The sequence below is a fragment of the Hylobates moloch genome, unplaced genomic scaffold (assembly GCF_009828535.3).
Source record: "Hylobates moloch isolate HMO894 unplaced genomic scaffold, HMol_V3 SCAFFOLD_1, whole genome shotgun sequence".
Lineage (NCBI taxonomy): Eukaryota > Metazoa > Chordata > Mammalia > Primates > Hylobatidae > Hylobates > Hylobates moloch.
Window position 1 is genome coordinate 63,622,049 of NW_026652276.1, and position 25,887 is coordinate 63,647,935.

General features: G+C 37.5%; 1 protein-coding gene across 1 annotated transcript in view; it reads left to right on the forward strand.

Moving 5' to 3' along the window:
* Positions 1 to 25,887, forward strand: part of TTN (titin) — a 288,926-nt gene that overhangs the window by 56,092 nt on the left and 206,947 nt on the right. The window contains exons 38-45 of the mRNA XM_058440679.1: positions 611 to 871; positions 1,389 to 1,530; positions 1,620 to 1,785; positions 2,925 to 3,156; positions 4,963 to 5,247; positions 5,472 to 5,597; positions 10,576 to 10,764; positions 16,479 to 16,535. Of these exons, the coding sequence (XP_058296662.1) occupies positions 611 to 871; positions 1,389 to 1,530; positions 1,620 to 1,785; positions 2,925 to 3,156; positions 4,963 to 5,247; positions 5,472 to 5,597; positions 10,576 to 10,764; positions 16,479 to 16,535 (1,458 nt within the window). The remainder of the gene's footprint in view (positions 1 to 610; positions 872 to 1,388; positions 1,531 to 1,619; positions 1,786 to 2,924; positions 3,157 to 4,962; positions 5,248 to 5,471; positions 5,598 to 10,575; positions 10,765 to 16,478; positions 16,536 to 25,887) is intronic.

The following is a 25,887-nucleotide window of genomic DNA, read 5'->3' on the forward strand; positions in this document are numbered from 1 at the left end:
AAGCTTGTAATCCCAGCACTTTGGGAGGCCAAGGCAGGAGAATCACTTGAGATCAAGATTTTGAGACCAGGCTGGGAAATACAATGAGATCCTGCCTCTAGCAAAGACAAAAGGAAAAAAAAATTAGCTGGGCATGGTGGCACACACTTGTAGTCCCAGCTACTCAGGAGGCTGAGGTGGGAAGATTGCTTGGGCCCAGAAGGCCAAGGCTGCAGTGAGCCACGATCACAGCACTGCACTCCAGCCTGGGCGACAAAGTGAGAGCCTGCCTCAAAAAAAAAAAAAAAAAAATCGTTAATTAAAACATCTAGTATGTGGTTACACTGCGTAAAGCACTAGTATCTCCACCTGGATAAAATGTTCCAGTTAGAGTAGCATTGAAAGGCTACCTGGAAAGATGCCTCAGTGTCTATCACTTGATCTTTCTGTTCCTCTGTGAGTTGGCACTGTCCTGTATAGTACATGGAAGGTATCAAAGCTTATATCTCTAAACTGTAATCTCCTCAAAAGATGTACTAAAAACATTCCAAGTTTTTATTCTGCACCTGTTATAACCCACATCATATTTACGTAAAGTCTCCTTGGGTGTTTTTTCTTTTCTCCTTTGCAGCAATCATGATTACTTCCATGCTGAAAGACATCAATGCTGAAGAAAAAGACACTATTACTTTTGAGGTGACAGTGAACTATGAAGGCATCTCTTACAAATGGTTAAAGAATGGTGTGGAAATCAAATCAACTGACAAGTGCCAGATGAGAACCAAAAAGCTCACACACTCACTGAACATCAGGAATGTTCACTTCGGGGATGCTGCTGACTACACCTTTGTGGCTGGAAAAGCAACATCAACAGCCACACTTTATGTGGAAGGTATGGTTTCATACATATTAGATCCATAGGAAAAATGTCATACATGCTTTATAAAATTTAGTGTATCAATTAATGAATGGATAAATAAAATGTGGGATAGCCATACAATGGGATATCATTCAGCAATAAAAAGGAAGCACTACGATATGCTACAACATGGATGAACCTTTAAAACTTTATGCTAAGTGAAAGAAGCCAGAGACCATACAAAGACCACATATTGTATGATTCCACTTATGTGAAATGTCCAAGATACACAAATCTATAGAGATGTAGATTGGTGGTTGCCTAGGTCTACAGGGGAGACAATAGAAAAGTCCTTGGGGTGATGGCTAAGGGTTACATGATTTCTTCTTGGGGAATGAGAATGTTCTAAAATTATGGTGATGGCTGCACAATGATGAATATATGGAAATTCATTGAATTGTATAATTTAAATTGGTGGATTGTATAGTATGTGAATTATATCTCAATAAAGCTGTGAAAAATGTGAATTTTTCTACATGCTATTTTCCAGCTCGTCATATAGAATTTAGGAAACACATTAAGGACATTAAGGTACTGGAGAAGAAGCGAGCCATGTTTGAATGTGAAGTTTCTGAACCTGACATCACTGTACAGTGGATGAAAGATGACCAGGAACTGCAGATCACAGACAGGTCGGTTGTTTTGTCTTGCTACATTCCAGTAATTCCCAGTTTCCTCTGAATCACCATACAGTAAACTCGAATTTCCGTTTCATCCACAGAATAAAGATTCAGAAGGAGAAATATGTCCACCGCCTTCTGATCCCGTCCACCCGGATGTCTGATGCTGGGAAGTACACAGTGGTGGCAGGAGGCAACGTGTCAACTGCAAAACTCTTTGTAGAAGGCAGAGATGTTCGCATCCGAAGTATTAAAAAGGAGGTTCAGGTATTGTCTACATACTAAGTGTTTTGAAAAATCATTAGTAGTCCATAATCTATCATTTTATATTTTAATGTTTCCCTTTTACATTTTCTAACCACTGTCCTTTAAAGAATTAAATCAGCTCATTCTTACTTGGCTTAGACTCTCTTATGCTGACCTCAATTTAGTCACAGTTTCCAGTCAGGGAATAAGGGTGTCCCTAGCAGCTGTCTAAATACGTTAATTAAAGCAGCTGTAGAAATTTCTCTGTCTAATAAATGGCTGCTTGCCAAGCAGCACCAACTGGAAAAGAATTAAAATGTAAATCGTGAGGTTCACACATCAATTAGAATTAAGGAAATTTAGAACAAGGTGACATTTTCTCAGAAGGTTTCTATCTATGGAGAGTCAAGTGTCAAGGGACTTAGTGGCTAGAAGTACTTTCTGTGAAGTCTAAGAGAAAGCCCTGTCCAAGCCATGCTGGGTTCCTGGCAAAGATGCTGGGCACTTTTGCTGTCGGCTGCATTTACAGAGCTTGTCCTCATAAGTGTCCATCATCCCAAATGATATAATGGAGGAAACATGTCTAGAGAAATACCAGTTGAGTTCAGCTTTATCTTATTGCTCATCCGAAGAAAACCAGGCTTTACAGACTGTGGACCATAATGAAAAAGCCTTCAATGAGGACTCAGATAACCTGGAGATGTCTTCCATCATTTATTTGCCAATTCTCAACCTCAGTGTTCTCACTCTTAAAATGAGGATAATAATTCCTACCTAGCCCACAAAGTTATTGTTCATATAAAGTGAAATCAAATTAAGTAATAACTTTTTAGATAATAAAAACCCCCAAATGTAAAGCATCATTATATCCCTTATTAGTAAATAAGAAGCAAACATTTAAGGATGAAATAATTGTCTCTTTGGGGCAGCTCCTTTCCTCCATGCAGGTGTAAACACAATTCTCTACAAGAGAAGTTTATGTACCATTTGTCCAATACTAGGCAGGAAAAATTAGAGAGTGCTATAATCAGCCAACTTATTACATTATAATATATTGTTTTCACATGCCATTCATTGACCAGTTTTAGAAATTGATTAACTGGGAGGAAACCAGAGCTTCAAGTTTTTTTTTTTTTTTTTTTATGTTGTTCTATCAACAGGTCATTGAGAAACAGCGTGCTGTTGTTGAGTTTGAGGTCAATGAAGATGATGTTGATGCCCACTGGTATAAAGACGGCATTGAAATCAATTTCCAAGTTCAAGAACGACACAAATATGTAGTGGAGAGAAGAATCCACCGAATGTTTATCTCTGAGACCAGACAGAGCGATGCAGGAGAATACACCTTTGTGGCAGGAAGGAACAGGAGTTCTGTCACTCTCTATGTCAATGGTATGTAGGGACAGATTTCAGCATATTTTGTGGATCCATCAGAAATAACCCTCCTGTTTAAGTCATTAAATTCTTGTAACTCGAAGGAAATTTCTAAAGAACCTATGGTATTCATGTGGTTGCAGCTACATTTTTTTTTTCACATTGTATCTATGGAAAAGGGAGGGCAGCTGTTAAAAGACCTATTGAGAAGTTATTTTCAGAAAGCACCTGATGGCCAGATCCTCATCTGGTTGCTCAAAACTATTGAACACCCATTGGGTGTCCATTTTCATATACCCCAGATGAGCTTCTAGATTTGCTGTTAAACTCTTTTAGTTCTCTGCCCTCTGCCTGAACTGCTCAAGTCCTAGCAGCACTACCAAGTGAAAGGGGTGTTTCCAGCCTCTGGTATGGAGTGCCTGGGAAAACTCAAAAGTCCTCTTTGAGATGCTGGAAGGCCTAGAGAGCCTCAGGCAATGTGGAACTAGATGCTCTCTACCCCAAGCTCTAAGAACAGGGGCTCTTGCTTTGGAGGGGGAATTCCACATGCTACCAAGCACTCCTGGGGAGCCTCTGAGCAGTCCTCAGGGAAGTGCTGTTAAACCTCTGCTCTCCTCATTAGAAATCTTAAGGCTGAATCTCAAGCTGACCTTGTTTTGAGTCTAACCTAGATGCAAGAGAAAAATGGAACCTCCCTTCCTATCCTCATCCTAGGCCATATCTCTTTGAATAAAATATCCCTGAGGCAGATGCAGGAACTCCAGGGGTAATCTCAAGATTCACCAAGATGAACCATATCGCCAACATTCCCTGGGTTCCTAGAAGACCAAATGGTCATGGCATCCAGTTCTTATTATTTCTGTATTAGTAGTGGAGAAACTGAGGCACAGAAAAGTAAAGATCTTTTCTATGATAGTGTCCGCAACCAGCCTCACAGAAGTCACTTCTAATTTCTGGGTTCCATGAACTAACCAGATCCCCTCACTCATCACAGCACTGAGAATATGCTTTAGTTAGAAAACAGGAAAGCTGAATTTGTTAAGTCTACCTAATGGCGTTTAACTAGATCTGAAATAGTATTAATTCAGTCATTCATTCAATACTTACCTATCGCATTTTACTGGCACTGGTACATAACAAAATGACTATGACATAAACACAAATACTTGCAAAACAAACAAACCGGAATGATATGAGCCTCCTCACCACATGATTTGTCCAAATGACTTTTGAAAATATCACGAGGTCAGGAGATCGAGACCACGGTGAAACCCCGTCTCTACTAAAAATACAAAAAAATTAGCCGGGCGTAGTGGCGGGCGCCTGTAGTCCCAGCTACTCGGAGAGGCTGAGGCAGGAGAATGGCGTGAACCCGGGAGGTGGAGCTTGCAGTGAGCCGAGACTGCGCCACTGCACTCCAGCCTGGGCGACAGAGCAAGACTCCGTCTCAAAAAAAAAAAAAAAAAAAAAGAAAATAGGTAGCACGTGGAAGTTATTGTATAATTCATTCAGGTGTCCATCGCTAAGCCCCCACCACAAACGGAAACTGGGATAATCAGGTTAACTCGGCACTCTCAGCATGCCCCCAAAATATCAAAAACATCTTCCTGAAGCTATTCTCTCTGCATGTGGACAAATTCCAAGTGCTTTCTTCATTCTTAGCAGAAAGAATGTTCTAATATTCTGAGGCAAGTAAAACTACCACACTTCCAAAATTTTGTCTCTGGATGTATAACTAGCCAGCAACAAATTAATGTAGAGTTTTGCATGCTGTCTTGTGTTTTTACACTTTTTCATGGGCTATTTGTCAATATTTACTCCTAGCTCCTGAACCGCCCCAAGTTCTGCAGGAGCTCCAGCCTGTCACTGTGCAGTCTGGCAAGCCTGCCCGCTTCTGTGCTGTGATATCCGGAAGACCACAGCCCAAAATTTCCTGGTACAAGGAAGAGCAGCTGCTTTCCACTGGCTTCAAGTGCAAATTTCTTCATGATGGGCAAGAGTACACGCTTTTGCTAATTGAAGCCTTCCCAGAGGATGCGGCAGTCTATACCTGTGAAGCCAAGAATGACTATGGTGTTGCCACAACGTCAGCTTCACTCTCAGTGGAAGGTAGGAATGCCTTGCTACTTCCAGCTGAAAATAAAACCTAAGAAGCAGCCTTTTGTCCTTTCCCAGTGCATTGAAAAATACAATTTGGAGCTCATAAAAGTAGATTGCTACCCAACTTTGAAAGCACTCTGCTGTGAAATAAATTAAGATAAACCTACATGCTCCCTTCTGTGAGGTCTCTATGGTGACTTAATCATGACAAATCTTGTGGTTTCTTTCTTTAGTTCCAGAAGTTGTGTCTCCTGATCAGGAAATGCCTGTTTATCCACCTGCCATCATCACCCCGCTTCAGGACACTGTCACTTCTGAAGGGCAGCCAGCCCGTTTTCAATGCCGGGTTTCTGGAACAGGTAGGTTTAAGAACAAAAGGTATCATAGCTAATACTTACAAATAATTAATGGGAAAAACATTCTGTCACCTTCTCCTCCCTCACAAACATCTCTCATGCATAATTTGAAGCTTAATGGAAATCTAGCAGAAAACTTATTTCAATTATTAAGAATTAGATAAGTATTTTTCACTATTTTGTGCCCTTAATAATGGTTGTTTATGTTGTGTTCTTTATCACAATAAAAAAATTATATTAGTGTTTTTCACTAATCTTAAAAAAGGTCATGCTCCCTTTATGATTGTAGCTGCACTTTAATTTCTTAATTGATAAAATACAATGACAAAACTAAAATTATTAGATTATAATAGCATCCACATATATTTCAAAAGAATAATACATTTATATAAGACATTATTCAGTCTATGGACAATGCTTGTGTGAAAGGTATCCTTTGGAAGACGATATCCTATAGTGGTCAAAAGTCGGGGCTTTATGGTCAAAGATGCTGAATTTGAATCTTGCTTTCAATATGTGACCTTAGACAAATATATCATTTCTCTGGTTCTCTTTCTTTCATGAATACATCGAGTATACGATTGCATTCAATCCTAGAAAATATATTTTGTGAGGCTAGGAATTCCGTTTTAGTGCCTAGAATTTGGCATCTGAAAAATAGTACCGGCTAAAAGGTAAGCTCTATGAAAACAAGAGTGGATCGTTGCCCCAGAGTATCACCTGATACATAGTAGATATTCCATAAGTAATTGTTGACTGGACTAATTAATGGTGGTTAAATGACTGTTACCAAACACTTAAGATTATTATCAAGATTAAGTTAGGTAACTCAAGTCAGCACATAGCACAGTGCTCATCATATAGTAATCAATCAGAGTTAGCTGCTACCATTTTTAATTGGGGCATGCTTCTCAAGTACCACCAGCCAATTTCCTCATCCCAGGAATCTGATCTTGGTAGAATGAGACAATATATGTGGAACCCCTTCAAGTCATAATTGATTGTCTATAATCACAATTATTTGAGAGTTTCCCAGCCAAAGGGAAACTCTCAAAGCTTGGGCATCTCCCAGCACTCTTATTAGGCTGATGCAAAAGTAATTGCAAAGTTGTATTGTTTTGTTTATTATGCTTCTCCCATTAGTTTATAATACAATCTCTACCTTGTCAAGATTTATTTTTCTAAACAGGTTAGTACTTCAATTGGTCTTCTGACCTGATTATTTCCTCCTAAGGAATGGAGACGGTGATCTAGAAATCTAATAGACCTATTTGATTTTATGAGCATAATTAAAAGATGTAATGTACGTAAAGCACCTATAGGCATGGCTGCCAAGTAACTGGGGCTCAATACATTCATTTTATTATAGCCATAGAGAGGAATTATATAAACATCAATGTTTAGTATTGGGTGGCCAATATGGACAAATACCATAGACTGCATACTTGAGGGATAGTGTTCAAGAAATACTAAATCAATGAGGACTGATTTGATAATATCCTACTAACACAGTAATAAAAAATATATTTTAAAAGCAAATTCACTAAAGCTACACTAAATAATTTACACATTTATTTAATTTTAGAGGAATTTTTAAATATAAACATATATATACATCATTCAAAGTAGTAATATTTGTCTTAACTATATTGGTATAGTGCTTTTAAGTCTATAACATATTAACATGTGGTAGTGTTGCCTTTAAAGTGTTGTAGAAATACACCTGAAGCACTCTATAAGACACCAATTGGGGTAGAAAGAGAAAAATTTCACTATCTTTTCTGCATAACCAATGTCTTTAAAAAAGTTTGAATAGGCTTTGTAAACTGAGAAGATCATTAGCTTCCTATGTGTGGTAATATCTGTACACATATTGTGGTTTTAGCATCCTCTTATAAATTTGTTTTCTATATGAAAGAAATTAAATTCATTAAATAGAATGACCTTTTAAAAACTTGCCAACTCACATAGTTTCATACCACTGGGACCAAAAATATTTACATAACTTCCTCTGGCCAGGTATTGCCTTAAGTAAGTGTAGCCCTGCTTTCCACAAATTGGAAAGAAACTGGGAGTCTTCAGAAGCCCCCATGTTCTTGGGGGTTGCAGTACTTTCTGAAGCATGAAACGTGGCCCTGAGCAACCAGGTGCTGTTTCTAACAGCGAAAATGTTACCTATTGAAGGTCTCCAGTGCCACCTACTGGTAGAGGAGTAATTTGGAAAGGCAGAATCTTAAAACGTAAAAAAGCTATTTTTTTGCTGTTTATTCTACAGACGATGAGTCAGTGTCATTTGTAGGGTTACACAGTGACAGCTAGCTAAACAGAAATGATGAATAATTAGTCTAGCAACGATATTGTCTGTATTCATTTAAGCATCTGTGCAATTTTAATTCTACCATTTATTGTTTCCCTGCTATTGAGATATTACCCTAGGTGCTGGGGTGCAGATCTTGCTCTTGCCTTTAAGGAGCTTGACATGTAGGTGAGGAGATGCATGCACACAACTATATCCCAAGGTTGTAAGTGCTATTAACAGGCCCATGTACTCATCATTCTCTGTCTGGGAGACAGCCAGAGAAAGATGTGTGAACTGAGCATTGAAAAATATGTAGGATCATTGAACACAGTGGCATCCTATGATGAGAAAACAACATCTCCAAGTCATCAAAACTTGCAATAATGCTTCATGTGCTAGAAGCAAGTGGTTTAAGTACGGTTGGAAAGTGATATCATGAGTGGGTGAGAAGGCTGGGTAACGGCAAAGGCCGTGCTAAAGTCTTTGGTATTCTATTCTGAAGATTTTGGAATTAATCTTGTTTACATTTAGGAGACACTGAAGGATTTTTAAGCCCCTGGGTACCATGATCAGGTTTGCTTTTTAGAAACGATACTGTGACAGGGAAAGAAGGAATGGACAGATGTGGGAGGCGAAACTGGCAGTCAGGAACTTGAGAGAGGTTACTACAATAGGCCTGGAGAGCGTGGATGAGGCCCTCAGCCAGGGGAGTCAGGAGAGAGAAGTGGGGTATTGCAGAAGTAGTAATATGGGAGAAGAATGGCCTCAAAGAAGCCGCGAGAGGCTGATGAGTAACGCAGATCATGGCATCACAGCCACAAGCACCAAGTCCACTACCAAGAAAAGTTTTACCTGTTAACTCACCTATTGTGTGCAGTTCATGTCCAGTGGCAGTTCATGTGTATCCTGGTGCCTCATTCAGTTCACCAAAGGAAGAAGCTGTCAGTAGAAATAAGCAGAGAACCTTGTAAGAGGATGTACCATTGATGATCTCACACACACACCCCTTCACACAAACTAAATAGGGGTGGTGTTTCATGTTATATCACATGGCACTGTCTTTTGGCGTGTTATTGAAGACACCGTTGCTTCCATCTGTGATGTTAGATATTCTTGCTATAATGACTGACTTGTGCCAGTGGTTTATAAAGCCCTTCCATGTGTGTTACATCATTTAATTCTCACAGCAATTGTATGCAATGAATAGCCCATAAATTATTATGTATGCCATTTTACAAATGAAAAGACTAATCCAGAAAGCTTAAGTGACATTTCCAAGGCCACACAGCTGACAAGTTGTAGTGTCAAGGTTTCATTTTCTTTATATATATATATATATATATTGACGGAGTCTTGCTCTGTCACCAGGCTGGAGATCTCGGCTCACTGCAACCTCCCTCTCCCGCGTTCAAGCTATTCTCCTGCCTGAGCCTCCTGAGTAGCTGGGATTATAGGTGTGCGCCACCACACCTGGCTAATTTTTGTATTTTCAGTAGAGGCGAGGTTTCACCATGTTGGTCAGGCTGGTCTCAAACTGCTGACCTCGTGATCTGCCCGCCTCAGCCTCCCAAAGTGCTGGGATTACAGGCATGAAGCACCGCGCCTGGCCAGAATTTCATCTTCTACTTTACCTTACTATCTAAGGAACTGAACAGATTTGTTACTCTAAGAGGAGAACCTGCCATTTATACACAACTACCATCATGGGCAGGAGAGTAACTTTTATAGACAAGTATTGGCATTAAAATGCAGACAAATGCTAGATGGTTGGACTATTAGAAGATCATCTTGGACGGTATTGAGACAAAGAAGTGGTATAGTGACTGTGCTCCAAAAACAAGATGGCTTTGATTTTGGCTATTCAAACAATTAACTAAAATTAGAGTGCATATCACCTACAATTATTACAACACAATAACCTGCTACTTTACCGTAATTTGGGTTTTTACTTTCTATTATTTTAAGATGGTTCAAATCCTTATATAGAAATAGCTAGCTTTATTATAATGTCTTATAACTGCCACTCTGAAAAGAGTCAAATGTATCTAAGATGCTCAAATACCATAAATCACCCTCTTTATTTAAAAAATTATTTTCTGTACAATTATTTGTGCCATATATACGGTGTACTGAAACCTTTTCCTTATTAGTAACAAAGATAGAGAGTTTTTTTCTACAGCCTTCAAAGGTATCTATTTTAGACTTTTCATATCTTGATCTTCTCAGCTCTCTTTTTGATTGATTTTTCTGCAAACCAAAAGTGGAGATTTTTCTCATTTCCTGTCCCAGAAGGCAACTACAAGCCCAGATCAAACCTTTCCTGATGACTCTTCTTAGGACTGTCTTTTTCTCAAAGTCACTGAATATGTCAAAATCTTGTCCCTGCTTCCACTGCATGACATGCAAATGTCCAAAGAGAATGTAACTGAAATTCTATATTTTAAACATTACAACCAGTTCAACCATAGGACAAGCTATATTTTTCTATCATTATATTTCCTTCTTGAAGATGAAAGGAAATCATTTAACAATAGTAGATATGGCATGCCCAGAGAAAAGTATCATGTTATTAAGTCAAATATGAAATGTAGGCACTAGTATTATTAACATTGTGTCTGCAGGTAAATTGTAAAAATCCACTAGTTTTTGTGGTTAAAGTATCTCTTTTCTTTTGTGTCGCAGATCTAAAAGTGTCTTGGTACAGCAAAGACAAGAAAATCAAGCCATCTCGGTTCTTTAGAATGACTCAATTTGAAGACACTTACCAGCTGGAAATTGCCGAAGCTTATCCAGAAGATGAAGGAACTTACACGTTTGTTGCTAGTAATGCTGTAGGCCAAGTGTCAAGCACAGCCAACCTGAGTCTGGAAGGTAAAGTAAAACAACTTTCAGAACCCCATTTAAATATAGATCGAATCTTAACAATGTCTGTAACAATTACTCAAGAGTTCATGTAAATCATCATTGTACCTACCATTCTCTTCTAATTCAACTAATTATTTCCAGTTATATGCCATGTTCTCGCTTCTCCTTTACCACTTTTCATTGTGAATCATAGACCATCATGTTTCATTTGGCCCCGCTTTTTCTCTGTAACAATTTGTAATGTATTGCTGCTGTCACCAGCTGTCATGCTTCCTGATCAGCATGAATCAGAAGAGGGTGAAATATGCTGCAAAAATAGGTAGATTTGTTTTCTCAATTGGCTAAGATAAAAATTATATTTTAAAAACATCTAAGAGTGTTATCATCCTCCTATCATGCTGACACAATTTTGATTTCACAAAAGCTAGACCGTTTCAGGTCTTTGCACCAGCGAGCTATATTCATCCTCCTTTCAAGAATGTCTTAGTGTTAAGGAGTCCAGTCCTAAAGTGGTTTAACATTTCTGTTAGTTGGGGCTCTTAAATTGTAATCAGAAACACTTCCTCAGTAACATGGGGACTTTGATTCAAACAAGGATAGCATTTTTATATAGTGGGACTATTTTTCCTGAGCAAATACAGTCTGTAGTATTCAGTACATACAAATACATAAGGATTTAGAGAAACTTATATTTTTTTCTTAACCTTACGCATTAACTGTAACTAGATGTTTTTTAAATAATGAATTTAAAGTGGTTTAAAATTAAAAAGTTGACTTTACAACCAGAGGAAGAAAGAAAAGAATGTCTGAAACCCTGTTGGGTACTCCACTATTGCCTTCATGAACAATGTAGTGAAGTTCCTTAGCCCATTCATGTCTCAGCTTGCTTCTCTGGGAAATGGAAGTGAACTTGTGTGACTTCGAATCAATAGTGACATACAAGGACAAGGCATTAGGATTGGACTGAATTCTAGTCCATTATTGAAATTTGTGACAAATCTGTAGACAACTCCAGATGAGTTCTGGTTTCAATGCAAGGTAAGACATTAAAAATTGGTATGCTTCTTTTCAGGATTTAGCAAATTTGAAGAAAATACATCAAACTCCCAATGGCATGTCTCTTTATCAGTTTCATTTAAGAAGGAGCCCCTTGGCCAAAAGCCCAGCTTCATCCAGCCTCTGTCAAGCCTCAGGGTGCACAGCGGGGAGACAGTCAGATTTCATGCAAGGGTTTCTGGCACTCCCAAGCCAGAAATCCAATGGTTTCATAACCAGCAGCTAATTCTACCAACAAAAGATGTAGTTTTCCATTTTGAGGAGTCCACAGGCATGGCTTTAATGCTTATAGTTGATGCTTACTCAGAGCATGCTGGGCAGTACTCTTGCAAAGCAGCCAATAGTGCTGGGGAAGCCACTTGTGCAGCTACACTCACAGTGACTCCAAAAGGTAAAGCCCATCTTGCTTCAAGGACTTTGATTTGCTGTATACCTCTCAGTCCCACTGTTACTAATGAGAGTCTCTGCTGTTTGTTTTGTTGCATACTGTGGTCCGTCCATAACTTACTAATAAAATAACATGCAATAACTCCCCCTAGGTCCTCAATTATGGGTTAACCTACATACTTTAAATTTCACTGAAGTATGTGTTCTATGCAATAGAGAACCAGTAATTATTTTATTGGGCACCGCCTTTGTTTGGCTTCTTTACTCTTCTAAGCAATATTGTATCATTGCGTCATTAAATGATCTATTTGCTGATTATTACTTATAAAGCATACCGTGGACAGAGAGCAAATGCTAACCCAAATACAGTCAGCTAGAGTGAAAGAGAGAAAGACAGACTGGGTCACTTTGGATAGCTGAAATGACAACAGAAAGAAGGAACCAGATACTGCATGGCATCTGCATGAGGCTTCATCAACCACTCGGCACTGAATCACTGGGAATGAATTTTCTTTTGTGTGATCCTGACATCTAGATCATGTTGCATCTGGCATGCTGCTTCCAAGTGACAATTATGTCTTTCATCTTCATCTTCCATGCCATTTTGTGTTACTAACATGGGCAAGTGACAAAGCTTAGATCTTAATATTCTTTTCTTTTTCTTGTCACTTGATTATACAGTGCAAGCCCTAGATAGGCAAAGTTCTGGGAAAGATGTAAGAGAGTCCACCAAGTCCCAGGCAGTAGCAGATTCCTCTTTCACAAAGGAGGAGAGCAAAAAGGAAATTAAGTCATTTCAAGGATCATCATATGAATATGAAGTGCAGGTTTTTGAAAGTGTATCTCAAAGTTCCATCCACACAGCTGCATCCGTTCAAGATATACATTTGCGCCATACTGCATCCCTTTCACAAATTGCAGAAAGCACTGAGCTATCTAAGGAATGTGCTGAAGAGTCCGCGGGTGAGGCGCCCAAGATTCTCCTGCATCTTCAGGACGTCACTGTAAAGTGCGGTGACACGGCTCAATTCCTCTGTGTTTTAAAAGATGATTCTTTCATTGATGTAACCTGGACTCACGAAGGTGCAAAGATAGAGGAATCCGAGAGACTGAAACAATCACAAAATGGAAATATTCAGTTTCTTACCATATGTAATGTTCAGCTGGTAGACCAAGGACTATACAGCTGCATTGTACACAATGACTGTGGAGAGAGGACAACGTCAGCAGTACTAAGTGTAGAAGGTGGTTAATTGATTTTTAGCTATGACTTGCTTCATTTCATCCTCATTGCTTTATGCAGCTTTTCTGCCATGCAAATTCAATCCACGAATATATTAATTAGAATATCTCTAAACTAGCACCCTATTCATAAATGACTTCTGAAAGTCAGCCAAGTCATTGGCCATGATTATCCTGAAAATTTAACTTACCAGTCTAGATTCAGAAAGTTTAATTTTTAAACGTAGGTTCAGGAAGCAAAGGTTTATTTCCTATGTGCTGCATTTTCTAATATTTACCAATGCACCACCAAGAAAATGTAGCAAAGTTAAAATGTTGTAGTCTGAGAAGTACTTATTGGGTATTTATTATTGTGCCAGATACTGTGGTAAATTTCAGTTTAATTATTTTAATAGCAAGAGGTTCAACAATTCTTATCTCCTCTTTATTTTCACATCTGGAGGTTCTAGTTGTTTACAAAGGGGCCATGAAAATAGAAAATTGGGACCAAGTACCGTGGCTCATGCCTGTAATCCCAGCACTTTGGGAGGCTGAGGCAGCCAGATCACTTGAGGTCAGGAGTTCGAGAGCAGCCTGGCTAATATGGTGAAACCCCATCTCTACTAAAAATACAAAAATTAGCCAGGCATGTTGGATGTTGGTGCATGCCTGTAATCCCAACTAGTCAGGAGGCTGAGGCCAGAAGAATCGCTTGAACCCAGGAGGCAGAGGTTGCAGTAAGCCGAAATAGGGTCACTGTACTCCAGCCTGGGCAACAGAGCTAGACTCCATCTCCAAAAAAGAAAAATAGAAAATTGGGCACTGAAAATAACAAGACTCTCTCTGGACCAAAATTAGAAGTCTCTAGATATTTCTCCATAAACGATGCTGCTTTTACAGGCTTAAAATCCTCCTGGAATTGTATAATTTTCTCATAGCAAGATCACAATTTTTGTCGTTATTGGGCTTGATTCTCCATTATGTCTGGAAAAGCAGGAATAAATTTGTCTGGGCAAGTGATAACTTCTTCCTCTTATCCATGGACTTTCCTTTTGTATATTAATGAAATGAGAAAAATATTTTTCAGGTGCTATAAGCCTGTGTTGTGTGCCCGTAGGCAAAACAGCTTCACTGAGTCTCATGGAAGGAAGCTGGTGGAAGAAGTTCAGGCATCTCCAGGGGTCTGTGGAAAGCTCTGGCCTCAAGTTCCTCCCTGATCCAGGCCATAGTGGTGTTAGGGATGAAAAGGGGGCAATGCAGTGCTATGTAGGTGCACAGCCATCTCTGCACAGAATTTTGAAACATTGGCCTTTCTTCCTACCCAGTACAGAGAATACAGTTCATTGATTCATATAATGTATCTGCAACACCTACTCACCAAAAAGAGGTCTATTCTTTCTTAATGAGATTTTGTTCTATAGCTATCTCTCACTCTGTCACCATAGCCTACAAAGGCAATATCTCGAGAACTGAGGTCTAGTTATGTAAATTAGATAGAAAATTCCACCAGCCAGAGAGTTGACCCTCAATTTCACTGCAGCTGCTGGCTAGCACAGTAATCATACAGAGTAACTATTTATTTGGAGGTGTTGTCTACAAGTCCTGTAGGTGAGAGCATGACAAGTTTTTCAGTAACGTAATTGGGAGTTGGCTGTGTTGTGAAGGTGGGAGAAATGTAGATCTCTTAACTCACTTCCTAAAGAATCTAGTGCTATAGTGCAGTGTTTGACTGTCATATTCCCAGAATTGATTTGAACTCGGCTCTCTTGCCCTAGGATCTCCAGTTCATTCAGTTCCAATTGATAATATTAAAGTATTCTTGAAGCAAAAGAATTTTTTTGAACATCCAACTGCCTTACTTGTACCTAAGAAAGTTGAAAGATAAGACATTTTTAGATGTTTGAAGAGTGAAAGATCAGGCACAGTTGTCTAATTATTTGACATAGGCCAGTCTTTATATGTTCCTTTTTTATTTTGGCCTAATGAGTTCATATAGGCTACAGAGTTATCCACCAAGATCAAGTAGGAATGACAAACCCCTGGAAGTCTTTTTGAATACAGTTCTTATGTGCATAATAAACATAGACATATTGTATATTAGTTTGATTACTAACATGCTGCCTTTCCTTCTCATCCTAATGACATTCCATCTTCTCCACATTCAGCATGTTTTTTATTCTTACAAACACAGCTAATTTATGCCTTTCCCTAACTTTATTCTTACCTAGCAAAAGAATCGCAAGCCAGAGCACTTACAAAAATTACTCTGGGTTCAGACACTAAAAGTATTAAAACACTCAAAGAGTCACAAATTAAAACAACCCGTGAAGTAAAAAGAGAATCGTCAAAGAAAACATCAAGTTTGTCGTTAACTTCATGCCAAAAACCATAAGAAACTGAGAACAAGGGAATCAAGTCTACTGACAGGATACCACGTGGACTGAAGACTGAGAGTGATACGAGATTCCCAGCCTTTCCCAAGGAGCTGCCCTAGATATGACTGTGTCTAAAAGCTGTGCATCTTCCTTGTGTAATAAAAACAGTTTTGATAAGTCTTTGTTTTGTTTCTTAATATGTAATTGGACTTTGTATAGTTTAAAGTTTGAAAGGTGATTCAAATCAAAGGAGTATTTACTAGCAGGAAAAACTGAGAATAGCCCTCTGCTAAAGTAGCAATTTAGAAAATGCATGTTCTTTCTAAATGTGATTTCATCTCTTAGCTTGTGTTTAGTCAATAGGACATTTTTTAGAAAATAATATTCCTTTGGTTTGTAGATTGCTTTCGGAATGCATGTAAAGGCATGGGGATTTATAGAACTAAAAGTGGAAATTTCATGAAGAACCTAAAATAAAAATGTTTTAAATCTTTCTGTCAACATTGTCATGTGTTTTATCAGCTCAATAGTTTGTTTGGCATGGACTTTTTGGTAAATTTGGGGAATGCAGTTTTCTGTTATTATAATAAAAAGAAAACTTTCATCATATAAGTCATGAATTGATGCAGAAAGTATATGCAATTAATCACTAAAATCTCTTTATATGTTTTTCTATTTTAGCTCCTGAATCAATTTTGCATGAGAGGATTGAACAAGAGATTGAGATGGAAATGAAAGGTATTGTTATAATGGATGTGAGATTTAAGTAGAAATTCTAAAGGATTAATAGGATCCTTGAGTTGCCTTCTTTCTCTTAGTATTATTGAGAAAAAAATGACATAGATATACAAATATATCTCTTAGAGTATATATCACTATGTCGCATGCTTGGTTTAGAATTTTGATGGTTACATGCATTTCACAGTAATTTATTGTATGTTAATTTAAAATTTTGTATTTAAAATTTATCAGCCAAATTCAACTTTATGTTTGCAGTCATTTCCAAAAGTGTGTATTAGGAAAAGTTGTCATCTTAATGCATGAAATCATGAAGTAGAAGTTTGTTTTCAAAATCACAGTGAATTACATTGAACAATAGACAATAACCTAGCTGTCATTCTCAGAATGCAATGTCATGAATGAATTATGATTGAAATGCTACTTTACTGAGGTTGTGTGAAAACATTTCATTCCCATCTGGTTTACACTTCATGCACATATATCATTTTAACATTGATATGTCTCTTACACTGGCTTGCAGATAGCTGCCTTATGTGATCCTTATTGCCTGCTTTTCTTTGCATAACATTGTGACTTTATGGCTGTATTAGTTCGAATAAACGCCTTCTCATTTTATTTTAGCTAATTATTTATGGTTATAGTTCTTGTATATACTCTTTAAATAGTTAATTCTCAAAAATATAATAATTTAATCTACAATCAAAAGAATCAGAAAGGGCGTTTATTCCACTCTCTGCAAGTCAGGTAAGATTTTCCACTTAGCCATCAAAAGAACAAAGTTTTCCTGCTCTCAAAACAAATATGCACAGGAACATGTTATTTTGAAATGCATTTTTGCTTGTTCAAGAAGAAATTTCAACAGTTTGAAGAAAAGACCAGACAACGAACGATTTTCGTGTCAGAATCTTTTAAACAGAGCATGGTGTTGCGTTTATTCGAACAAATATGGTGAGTGAATTTTTCTATGGATTTGTGAGATCTGTAGCATGCAATTTATTTCATTTCCTATTTTGCAATTTTATTTACTTTCAACTTTTTCAAATTCTATGGAAAATAGTAAAAGGTTTTTTTTTTTTTTTTTTTTTCCCAGAATTATTCTCCGAGGGGGAATCTGAACATTCAGAAAGGGATACACGTGACGCCTTTTCAGATTCTGAAGACATAGACCACAGCTCCATGGCTGCTAAAAGATATGCAAGTAGAATATCATCTACAAGCTCCTGGCCTGAATATTTTAAGCCTTCTTTTACCCAGAAACTTACGTTTAAATATGTTTTAGAGGGTGAACCAGTTGTTTTTACATGTAGATTAATTGCCTGTCCAACTCCAGAAATGACTTGGTTTCATAACAATCGGCCCATCCCAACAGGTCTTCGTCGGATTATAAAAGCTGAGAGTGATTTACACTATCACTCTTCCAGCTTAGAGATTAAAAGGGTCCAAGACAGAGATTCTGGAAGTTATAGGTTACTAGCAATTAACAGTGAAGGGTCTGCTGAATCAACTGCATCATTGCTTGTTATCCAAAAAGGGCAAGATGAGAAATATTTAGAATTTCTGAAAAGAGCAGAACAGACACATGAAAATGTGGAGGCTTTAGCTGAAAGGGGAGAAGATAGGATAAAGGTTGACCTGAGGTTTACTGGCTCTCCCTTTAACAAAAAACAAGATGTGGAACAAAAGGGAATGATGAGAACTATACATTTTAAGACAATGAGTTCTGCCAAGAAAACAGATTACATGTATGATGAAGAATATTTAGAAAGTAAATCTGACATAAGAGGATGGCTTAATGTAGGTGAAAGTTTCCTCGACAAGGAGACCAAAGTGAAGTTGCAACGTTTAAGGGAGGCTAGAAAAACGTTAATGGAGAAAAAGAAATTATCTCTTTTAGATACGTCTTCTGAAATAATCTCAAGAACTTTGAGAAGTGAAGCTAGTGATAAAGATATTCTGTTCTCTAGAGAGGACATGAAAATCAGATCTATGTCTGATCTAGCTGAAAGTTATAAGGTAGATAATTCAGCTGAGAGTATTGTGCAAAATCCACATGCCCTTTATAATCAAATGGATCAAAATATAGAATCTGAGGAACTTCCCACAAGCTTTCAAACTATTGTTGATGAAGAAATTTTCCAGACTGAAACAAGAATGAGCCAAGAAGCACTGGTAAAGGAAAGTCTGCCAAAAGACCATTTATATGGTGAGATTCTAGTAAATGAAAATACCCAAGCAAGAGGACAGCTGGAAGAAATTACGACCAATACTACAATTGGAGAGTCATCCACATATATCACTAATGTATGTGAGAAGGAGGAAGTATATGAGACTCCTGAAAGAGTGTCTCAAGCTATTACACCACATGCCAGCGAATCTTTTGGTACACTTGTAAGTGTTGAAGAAAGTGAAGAAATAGCTAGTGAAAGAATAAAAAAGGATGATTTGAGAGAATTACAACTCTCTGTTTCTACACAAATTGATGAATTCAAAACTGAACAGAAGGAAGAAAACATGAGATTTTTTGAAAATTCTTTTCGAAAACGCCCACAACGTTGCCCACCTTCATTTCTTCAAGAAATTGAATCTCAAGAAGTTTATGAAGGTGACAGTTGTAATTTTGTGTGTCATTTTCAAGGATATCCTCAACCTATAGTGACGTGGTATAACAATGACATGCCAGTCCCACGTAATCAAAACTTTATCATTCATTCTTTGGAAAACTATTCAATATTAACTCTTTCATCTGTTCATCATCAGAATGAAGGTTCTATTACTTGTGTGCTATTTAACCAATATGGAACAGTAAAAACAACCAGTATGCTTAAAGTGAAAGCAAAACAAAAACATGATGTCAAAGCACATAAAGTCCCAGTGTTCCGTGACTACTTTGATGAGGAAGAAGAGCTAGCATTGGTGTTTGACCACGCAAAAGGCGCCCATCCATCTATGAGTCAAGAGGGCCAAACAAATCTTCATTTGTTAAAAACTGACCCACAAATTCCTCCCTCTGGAGACACAGAATTGCTTTCCTTTCCTGTAGAAATTCAGGTAACAGCAGCTACTCCTATCCCAGAACAGGATAAAGAGTCTAAAGAAATGTTTCAAACTGAGGAGCTAGAACCTAAATCAATGCCTCAAGATCAAGTTACTCAATCACCAAAACACAGATTTGTATTTTTGTCTGATATTACTAATGAACCGCCAAAAATGTTACAAGAAATGCCAAAGCATGCCAGGTGTAGAGAAGGGGATTCCATCATTCTTGAATGTTTAATATCTGGTGAGCCCCAGCCAGTTGTAACATGGTTTCAAAATGGAGTCCTTTTAAAGCAGAACCAGAAGTTTCAGTTTGAAGAAGTTAATTGTAGCCACCGATTATGTATTAAGGATGTTAATTCTCAAGATTCTGGAAAATATAAATGTGTTGCTGAAAACAATTCAGGGGCAGTTGAAAGTGTTTCAGATCTAACAGTGGAGCCTGTCACTTATAGGGAAAATAGTCAATTCGAAAATATTGGTGAAATTTATGGAAAATATTCCGGAGATCAGCAACTGCAAGTCCAGGGAGAATCTGTAAGGGCACATTTTTGTGATTATCCAGCTGGTCCCTTTACTCCCTGGACAAATGTAAAAGAATATTCAGTAAGGGACTATTTTCAAAGCCTTGAGACTATTGAGAAAATAGACCAGAAAGAGCAGGTGCGTTGCATACCTTCTAGAGAAAAAATTCCCAGATTTGTGCATGGTGCTTCAAGAACCATAAAAATCAGCAAGCCCATCAGGGCTGAATTCATACAATGTCAGGCTGAAGGGAAAGAGAGACAGATAAGTGAAAAGTCAAAGCTGCACCAAGCAGAGGGTACTGTTTATCCATTTGTTGATGATTTCAGTGATGTCACTATTAAGAAAGAAGTAAGAAACAATTTTGGAAAACTTGGTAGATCAGAAAAGGAAAATATACAAGAATGTGCTCAAAGTGACTATTCCCCAAATATTCACTCTGAGAGAATTTCTGACAGTTACAATACAAAAGATTCATCTGCCATTGTATATGAAGAATCCCTTGGTGAAGAGATACACTACCCGGGGAAAAAGGTAAAGCATAGAATTATCGAATTTGAAAAATTACATGTAGAAAAAGGAGTTCTAGAAAAAAGACCTACCAGAACATCATTTGTTAATCCTCCTCAAAAGAAGATTGATGACAAAGCCTTTTCATTAAAGCAAAGAGAATCAAGATCAAGCAATCTAAATGCAAATATGTATCAGGCAGAGAAAATGTCTCCAAATGCTGAATCAGATTCATCTAACATCGCAATAAATTTAAAGCTGCTTTCCTCTCAAACTCATAAGGAATTTGAAGCACAAGAAAGGGAACAACAGGAAAAAATAAGTCTTATAGATAAACCTGCAATTTCTAAAAGAGCTGAACATGAATCACCTATTACATTTGACTTAAAGCAGTTTCATACTCAAATAAAACACACAGATGTGAAATTCCAAGAATTAGATAGTGGTCAACCAGAAGAAGCTTGTTTTAAAATCCAACATCCTGCTGACACTGAGAACATTGTGTTTGATCTAAAACAAATGTATTCTCATATAGGAGATCCAGCTCTGGAGTTCCAAGGGCAAGAAACTAGGGAACAGCAGGAAATACATTATAAAGAAAAAATTCCTAGCCCTGAAACGTTACAACCTGATACACAGAGTATCCCTAAAAATGTGCAAAATAATGTATTTGCCAGTCAAGAAATTTCTTCCAGTCAAGAGCTTTCAAATAGAACTATGGTGGAGAAAAGTAGTATTGATGAAAATTCCATTTCTTTAGAAAAAGAAGTCCGACATGTACAGGAACAAAACTTAGACATTTTAAAAACTGATCTTTCTCTTAAATCCTTTTCTGAAGAAATCTATAGTGAATCATGTGCCCTACTTCCAACCTCATCTGCAGATATAGAAGAAACTGATCTTTCTGAGAAAAATTGTCCTCTAGAAAATGGAGGTAGAAGTTTCATCTCACATTTGAAAAAAGCAGCAAGTGAGGAAAAGCCTTTAGAGGTTGGTGAAATGGAAGAAGAATGCACTCTAGAACCAGAGTTGGCATCATTTCCAAAGCAGGATGGTGGGACACAGGAATATACAGATGCCACTTTGGAAGACCACAGGGGTGATGTTCAGGAAGCTGACACACTCCATAGACAGCTCTCCCTGAGTCAGTGCTTCCCACTCTTGATGACTGAAGAACAACAGAATCCAGGTGAACAAATAAGTACAAACATTCATGCCTTTGGAGAAGAAAAATGTTATGAAGAAGTTCAAGTTCTGAATGAAGCTTCTTTCTCCACTTTAGAAGGAGAAATGATAGAAACTAGTTTTTCTCAAAGTATTCCTAAATTAGATGAGGCACATACCACTGAGGTAGTGGAATCTGAGACCTCCCTAACACAATATTTACTTGCTGCTGGAAAGCATGAGGTTCCTGAAACTAAAGACACCAGAGACCAGGCAAAGCTTGTCCAGAGTGAATCAATCACTTCAATGGAGGTGGAAGAAGTAACTTTCAACACTGTGTATGAATACTACAACCAGAAACAGGAATCACTAGGTCGTCCATTTTCTCCTGAGTCTGACATTTCCATTGGTGTGGGAAGTACAACCAGTGAAGAAATATCTGAGTTAGATCAGTTTTATACCCCACCATCATCTGTTGAATATTTTGAATCTCCAAAGTCCCCTGACTTATATTTTAATCCTTCAGATATAACTAAACAATCCTCAATACATTCAGGAGATGAGACAGTTGAAAGATATTCCACACCTTTAGGGGAAGTTGTTGAAAGATATTCAACACCTTCTGAAGGTGAGATAGGAGAAAGATACTCCACACCCACAGGGGAGACACTAGAGAGATACTCCACACCTCCAGGAGAGACTCTAGAGAGATACTCCACACCCCCAGGAGAGACTCTAGAGAGATACTCCACACCCCCAGGAGAGACTCTAGAGCGATATTCCACACCCCCAGGGGAGGCACTAGAGAGATATTCTATTCCTACTGGAGGACCAAACCCCACTGGTACTTTTAAAACATATCCATCAAAAATAGAAAGGGAAGACAGTACACCAAATGAGCATTTCTATACACCTACAGAAGAGAGAGGTTCAGCTTATGAAATATGGCATTCCGATTCATTTGGTACACCCAATGAAGCCATTGAGCCAAAAGACAATGAAATGCCTCCATCTTTTATTGAACCTCTGACGAAAAGGAAGGTATATGAAAACACAACACTAGGCTTCATTGTTGAAGTTGAAGGTCTTCCAGTTCCTGGTGTGAAATGGTATCGAAATAAATCTTTACTAGAGCCAAATGAAAGAATCAAAATTGAAAGAGTGGGTAATGTATGTTCACTGGAAATTTCTAACATTCAAAAAGGAGAAGGGGGAGAGTACATGTGTCATGCTGTAAACATCATAGGGGAAGCAAAGAGCTTTGCAAATGTAGACATAATGCCCCAGGAAGAAAGAGTGGTGGCACTCCCACCTCCAGTAACACATCAGCATGTCATGGAGTTTGATTTGGAACACACCACATCATCAAGAACACCTTCTCCCCAAGAAATTGTCCTGGAAGTTGAATTAAGTGAAAAAGACGTTAAAGAATTTGAGAAGCAGGTGAAAATAGTGACAGTTCCCGAATTTACTCCTGACCATAAAAGTATGATTGTGAGTCTAGATGTTCTTCCATTTAATTTTGTAGATCCAAATATGGATTCAAGGGAGGGAGAAGACAAAGAACTAAAAATTGATTTAGAAGTATTTGAAATGCCTCCTCGCTTTATAATGCCTATTTGTGATTTTAAAATTCCAGAAAATTCAGATGCTGTATTCAAATGTTCAGTCATAGGGATCCCTACTCCCGAAGTTAAGTGGTATAAAGAATATATGTGTATTGAGCCAGATAATATTAAATACGTGATTAGCGAGGAGAAGGGAAGTCACACTCTTAAAATTCGAGATGTCTGTCTTTCTGATAGTGCAACATACAGGTGCAGAGCTGTGAATTGTGTAGGAGAGGCTATCTGTCGGGGATTCCTCACCATGGGAGATTCTGAAATATTTGCTATGATAGCAAAGAAAAGCAAAGTGACTTTAAGCAGTTTGACGGAAGAATTGGTCTTAAAGAGCAACTACACAGATAGTTTTTTTGAATTTCAGGTGGTGGAAGGGCCTCCCAGGTTTATCAAAGGTATTTCTGACTGTTATGCACCAATAGGTACAGCAGCATATTTTCAGTGCTTAGTTCGTGGCTCTCCAAGACCCACAGTTTACTGGTACAAAGATGGAAAATTGGTCCAAGGAAGAAGGTTCAGTGTTGAGGAAAGTGGCACAGGGTTCCACAACCTGTTTATAACAAGCTTAGTAAAGAGTGATGAAGGAGAGTACAGGTGTGTAGCTACAAACAAATCAGGAATGGCTGAGAGCTTTGCAGCACTCACCTTAACTTAAAATGTAATGTTTTAGTGCCTCAGTAATTATTAGAATTGGTCTGAGTGCTTTCATATTTTCCCAATTATATGGATCTAATAAACTTCCAAACAGGTCCACCATATTTGAATTCATTACCTTGGAGACCCCTGAAGAAATAATCTCTGTGTAGAAATCTCACCTTTGTAATACATGTAAATATTTTGTTATTTGAACTGTGGAATCATCACTTGTGTGAATCATGCTGTGTAACATCAAACCCAATTAAATCTCTCGTTGGCTACCTAATTGTTTGTACTTCTATTTACCCCCATGCCTCCTCCACAAACTGTTTCAGTGGAATGGACTCTCTTTTAGCAGATCAACCATATATGCAAAAGTACAATGTAAAAGTGGAGACCGTATCAGAAGACCACGCAGACAAATTGGTAAGGGCAAATCTCTCTGCTCCGATTCTAAGTTATTTTTGGAATTGTAACCCCTTTGCATCCAAACCCATGTTTATTTACTTTGACTTAGACTAGGCAAAACAAACAACAAAAATCAGCTTCTCCCAATTGGCAACTAACTCTATAATCTGTTTGACGTTTCAATCTTAATATATTAACTTCATCTCTTTTAAAAATATATTCATTATTAATATTCCTCTTCATAAGCGCTTTAATTCTCACTGGCTCCAAGGGACCAGTTGTGCTCTTTGTGGGCAGGGTTCACCTAGACATTTGCAGAATAAGCAAACAGATCTTTCCACTTTTGGAGATACCTTATTTTTCTCCATTTTTGAGATGACATCAAGTGTAAAATGCAGCAATAATTTAGTATTGGCCTGGGGAAAAAAGGGAAACTATCATATTGTGTTTACATATAGATTTTAAAACTGTATTCTGATTTCAGAATCTTTAAAATTAAAAAAAAAGTGGGATATTTTTAGAATTGAGACAATGTGGTAATTTGTATTTCAGATTATATATAAATAACAAGATAACAAGCTTTCCTATCAGTTTCACTGAATTTCATCTTTAAAACTAATATAGCTTAATAAGCATTCAATTTTTATTATGATGTTTATGTTTCTAAAGTAACTCCTTAATTTTGTCGTTTAAAATTAAAATAACAGTAAATTAACATACTCCTTAATATCTTACCTATATACTAACGCGGACCTAAGTCTTCTCATATAAGACTTGACAAATATAAAAAAATTCTGAAAATGAAGGGTAGGACCAAAAGACCTTAGAGGTGATCATTCAACAATACAATTCTGTGTCAACCTAATAGTAATTATTCTTAATACAATTTAGAATAAACTTTAATTTTGTAACAAAGGACGAGAGAAAGAATATTATAATGAAAGATAAATTTTATCTCCCTCCACCTCTTAAATTACTTATTGTTAGTTAATGGCTATATTTGTCACCTGTGTTTAGCAATATTTAAGTACCATGATCATATTTAAAATGCCAATTTTAATTTGAAATGTAAACACTTAATTTAAATTTAATTTTCAAAAGAATTCATATCCAATTATGTTTATTATGTTTCTTTCATCTATCAATCTTTATTATCAACATGGGAATTCTCTAACAGCTATCCAAATTAAAGAAGCAATAGAGACAATGTACAGAAAATAGGCAGAGCAGTCAGGATTCCCCTGCCTCCCTCACAAAAAAATTTCTGAATTATCTGTTTGAGCCACCATAACTCATCAGCGTAGATACACTATTGTAGAACAATCATTCCTGTTCCAACCAGTGAGCACACAATATCTGTGATAATAATTATAGACATAATGTAATGTATCACATCAAAAATTCATGAAATAAAACTAATCCTATAGATAGGAACTTAGAGATTTATT